Genomic DNA, 4,670 nt, shown 5'->3' on the forward strand with positions numbered 1-4,670 from the left:
GTCCAGACGGGATGTGACCTCTGACCTGGTTCACTGTGACCTCTGAGTCCAGACGGGATGTGACCTCTGACCTGGTTCACTGTAACCTCTGAGTCCAGACAGGATGTGACCTCTGACCTGGTTTACAGGTCGGTGTTTTCAGGGAATCTCCTCCGTTTGTCATCGGTTCTGTCTGAGTTCTGGTCACCAGACCCTTCAGTCGCTCTGACTTCAGGTTGGACTTCCCCTCTTCTGTTTGTTCCACTTCCTGTTTGGGTTCCTGTGCCGTCCGGCTGAGAATCCTGTTCCAGGAGCCGAGTTACCTGAGATGTTAACTCAACCTGACTGTTTCTCTGGAGGAACTCCTCCAACGCTGTGTTGATTTTATAAAATAAGAAGGATTTATAAGTGAAGGTTCAGATCAGTCTCTGTGGGATCCGTGCAGGAACATGGAGTCCGTTTTCACTCTGGTTCTGTCTCACTGTTTGTCCTCAGCGTTTATCTGAAGTGACAGAGAGACGGAGCGTGGACGGACAGGAGAGTCACGCAGAGCTGATAACTCCCGTTTAAAGGGAACAGCAGGCCCAGCAGCAGCTGAAGAACTTCTTGTACTGATGGGTTTATGGTGTTTGTGTTCTGAAACGTCTTCAGGAAAAGAAAACAGAATATGGATTCAAACATGTTCTAAAAAAATACTTCTACACATTTCACATTGATTGTCTTTTAAAACTTGACATAAAACAGCAGTTTTGAAGGAAAGAATCAGGAAGTTTCTCCTTGTGAAGCCAACCGTGATCAGCAGGAAAACCACAAACCAAATGTTGTTTAAACAGAGAATAACCCCCCCCCCCCGAAACAGAAAACCAACCCCTGCCGTCAGTCAGTCCCATCCAGGAGGAACAGGAAGGATTTCAAACCTGAAATGATGTTCAGTTCATTATAAAACACTTTGGTTCTGATCCCAGTTGACCCAACAGACACGTTCCGAGTGTCGGGTCTCAGAACCGACCCGGATCGGACCTTAAACCGCTCCCATTAATGCTGACAAAGTAAATGTGCCCATCTATCTGGAACAGAAAGCCTGAAAAGTAAAGCTGAAATCAAATAACCAGAAGAAGGTTTTAGTCCGGCGTAGATCAAACCAACGACCCACAAAGGTTCTGTCAGGAGAACCTCAGGGGATGTGGGCTGACCTTTGACCCCACCCAGCCCGTTCCGGTGAAACAGGAAGTAGAGTTTCAGCAGGCGACCAGAGTAAGGGGGCGGAGCTTCACAGCTGACAGCCTCTGATTGGTCAGCTTCAGGATCAGCGTTCATCGCTGGTTTTCCTGTGCTTCGGTTCCCAGCATGCTTTGCTGCTGATGCTCAGGGTGGAGCCAAGCTGCCAAGTGCAGATAAGAACTTTATCGCCGCTGAGGCCCCGCCTCTTTCTAAGAATGGTGTCCAGGCTGACCAATCGGAGCGCTTGTTGTGGTTTCCTGTGTTTGTGGTTTATTAATAATTCTGCAGAAGTTTATCTTGGTTCTTCTCAGTAAACGACTCATGTTTACTGTTTTTCTTCTTCTGACGCTGAAGTTAAACTTTTATTTATTTCCACTTTTTATCTGAAACCGAAAATTACTGAAGAACGTCAAAGTTACTGAGCGCCGACGCTTTCTGGAAACAGGACCAGGTTCTGTTTGGTCCAGTGTTTTCGCTCTTTGCAGCTGATTGGCTGATTGGCAGCGTGCCGCAGTGACATCATGTTTGTTTGTGTTTGATACTGATGCTGCCGAATGTGACCCGCTGCTGATCCGTTGTTTTGTTGAACGAGTCTCTGTGAGAACCGAGGTTCTGAGGGAACCGAGGTTCTGAGGGAGATTCCCCCTCAGGGTCTGAGGGTCACCTGCTGGCATACCTGATTCAGAGCTCTGAGTCAGGGCTCAGAACGGGTCTGGACCAGGCTCAGACCGGCTCAGACCCAGTTCAGGCTCAGACCGGGTCTGGACCCGGTTCAGACACGGTCTGAATGTGGGTCAGGTCTGAGAGGTTTGTGATTCTTACAGTTTCTGACTCTGTTTGATCGATGGAGTGTTAGGTTTGTTTTGAGTGTGATGCTGAGTGTGTGTGTGTGTGCGGTTGACACGTAAACACACACCCTGTGACACACTTGCTGTGAGTAAGAAAAAGGAAGCTGTCGGGGGTTCTGAGAATCGCCGCGGTGACGGGTCATGTGAATTGCTGGAACTCAAACTGAAGTGAGGCTCATTTACATACCGCCGCCGCCGGCTCCACGGGGGAAGTTTGTGTGTGTGTGTGTCAGTAATTAATCTTCTAAAATCATGTCACTGACAGCTTAGAGAACTCATTATTTGCCTCTAAAAGGAACTTATTTCTGTTTAAAGTCCGAGTCGTGTTTATTTTTGTAAAGCAGCAACTGACCGGTGGTGAATTCCAAAATAAAAGCTCGTCTTTTATTTAAAGATAACAACATGTCAACAGATTACAGATTCTGGTTAGAAAAGTTCCATTGTTGGATTGTGTTTGTGTCGCAGCTGATCAGGTGTACGGCGATCAGGACATGCACGAGGTGGTGAGGAAACACTGCATGGATTACCTGGTGAGTGGCTCTCCTCTCTCAGCCAATCAGCTGGCAGATCGTTGGTATTAAAGCCGTTTCTGACCTGCAGATGAAGAACGCCGACTACTTCTCCAACTACGTGACGGAAGACTTCACCACATACATCAACAGGAAGAGGAAAAACAATTGCCATGGCAACCACATTGAGATGCAGGCCATGGCTGAGATGTACAACAGACCGGTGGAGGTGTACCAGTACAGCACAGGTGAGAGAGCCCCACCTGCCTCACAGTCAGCCAATCAGAGTCAGCCGTCCTCACCTCGCTCCGCCTCCTCATGCAGAGCCAATCAACACATTCCACGGCATCCACCAGAACAACGACGAGCCAATCAGAGTGAGCTACCACCGCAACATCCACTACAACTCTGTGGTGAACCCCAACAAGGCGACGATCGGGGTCGGACTGGGACTGCCCGCCTTCAAACCCGGGGTACCAGAACCAGAACCAGATAAACACACTGACCTCTGAGCAGGATCAGAACCAAAGACATGTTTATTTTAGCTGATAATCAGTTATTTCTCCCAACTTCCTGAAGAGTTTCTGTACGTCTGTGATTCAGAAACCTGTGATCAGCTGACACTGTGTGTGTGTGTGTGTGTGTGTGTGTGTGTGTGTGTGTGTGTGTGTGTGTGTGTGTATGTGTGTGCGTGTGTGTGCGTGTGCGCGTGCGTGTGCGTGCGTGTGTGTGTGTGTCCTCTCAGTATGCAGATCAGTCTCTGATGAAGTCGGCCATCAAGACGTCGGAGGAGTCGTGGATCGAGCAGCAGATGTTGGAGGACAAGAAGCGGGCGACGGACTGGGAGGCCACCAACGAGGCCATCGAGGAGCAGGTGGCCCGGGAGTCCTACCTGCAGTGGCTGCAGGACCAGGAGAAACAGGCCCGGCAGGTACTGGAGGCTCGGGTTGGCTCGGGTCAGCTCGGCTCGGTCAGCTCGGCTCGGTCAGCTCGGCTCGGTTGGCTCAGCTCGGTCGGCTCGGGTCGGCTCGGGTCGGCTTTCTTGTTGTTTTTCCGTCCAGAAACCAGAACCGCTCTTTGTCTCTGTCTCCAGCCTCGGAAGGCCAGCGCCACCTGCAGCTCGGCGACGGCAGCGGCTTCCAGCGGGCTAGACGACTGGAGCGCCCGGTCACCACGGCAACGAGACTCTGACCCCTCCCACTCCGACCTCACGACCGCCCCGTCGACCCACAACAAGCCCCCGTCCCCCGCAGGAGCCGCCCTCATCCTGAGCAAACCTCCGTCGCCCTGCGCCCCAGGTAACTCCGCCTCCAGGACGGCAGTCGGCCCGGCGCTCGGCCCGGCGCTTGGCCCGGCGCTCGGCCCGGCGCTCGGCCCGGCGGTGAACTCCTGACTTGATTAAAACATGAAACCAGCTAAAGAAAAACAAACTGATGGTTAAAGTTCAGCAGTTTGATGATTCATTAAAGCAGAACCTCAGAACCAACCTAAGGACCGAAACATGACCTTTGTTTATCGGTCATGTGTTTTCAGCTGCTTCAGCTGCTTTGGCTGCTTCAGCTGCTTCGGCTGCTTCGGCTGCTTCAGCTGCTCGTTGCAGCTGAGATCTGTCCTTCTCTCTGTCAGTCACTGGTTCTGAGTTTTAAACATGGCGGCTCATTAATGCTTAGACTCCGCCCCCAGCCTCTGACAGCCCTGGAGTCGGTGTTTGGAGGTTCAACCCAAAGAACTGGTTCTGAACTTTGGTGGAAACAGTTTGTGTGTTCCTGACCGTGTGTGTTCCTGACTGTGTGTTGTTGTGTGTTGTGTGTTGTGTGTTTAGGTCCCAGCAATCAGAGTCGTCATCACTTGGAGTACAGAGCCATCATGCAGGAGATGTCACCCACAGCGTTTGGTAAGACACACACACACACACGCACACACACACGTTCACACACACACACACACACACGCACACACACACTCACCCTCACACACACACACACACACACATTGCTCTGCTGCTTCCTGTTGACTCCAGCTGAGGTTTGACTGTAAACAGCAGAAAGTGACTGACAGTTGCAGAGTTTGTGTGTGTGTGTGTGTGTGGGGTGTGTGTGTGAACGTGTGTGTG

The 4,670-nt window shown here is 51.2% G+C and overlaps 1 protein-coding gene across 2 annotated transcripts in view; it reads left to right on the forward strand.

Moving 5' to 3' along the window:
• The window catches only part of otud5a (OTU deubiquitinase 5a), a 17,786-nt gene that overhangs the window by 10,897 nt on the left and 2,219 nt on the right, over positions 1-4,670 (forward strand). For both annotated transcript variants that reach the window (XM_017442027.3, XM_017442028.3), the window contains exons 3-8: positions 2,514-2,578; positions 2,649-2,805; positions 2,882-3,030; positions 3,303-3,488; positions 3,651-3,855; positions 4,380-4,451. In XM_017442027.3, the coding sequence (XP_017297516.1) occupies positions 2,514-2,578; positions 2,649-2,805; positions 2,882-3,030; positions 3,303-3,488; positions 3,651-3,855; positions 4,380-4,451 (834 nt within the window). The remainder of the gene's footprint in view (positions 1-2,513; positions 2,579-2,648; positions 2,806-2,881; positions 3,031-3,302; positions 3,489-3,650; positions 3,856-4,379; positions 4,452-4,670) is intronic.

The sequence above is a fragment of the Kryptolebias marmoratus genome, unplaced genomic scaffold (genome assembly GCF_001649575.2).
Source record: "Kryptolebias marmoratus isolate JLee-2015 unplaced genomic scaffold, ASM164957v2 Scaffold66, whole genome shotgun sequence".
Taxonomy (NCBI): domain Eukaryota; kingdom Metazoa; phylum Chordata; class Actinopteri; order Cyprinodontiformes; family Rivulidae; genus Kryptolebias; species Kryptolebias marmoratus.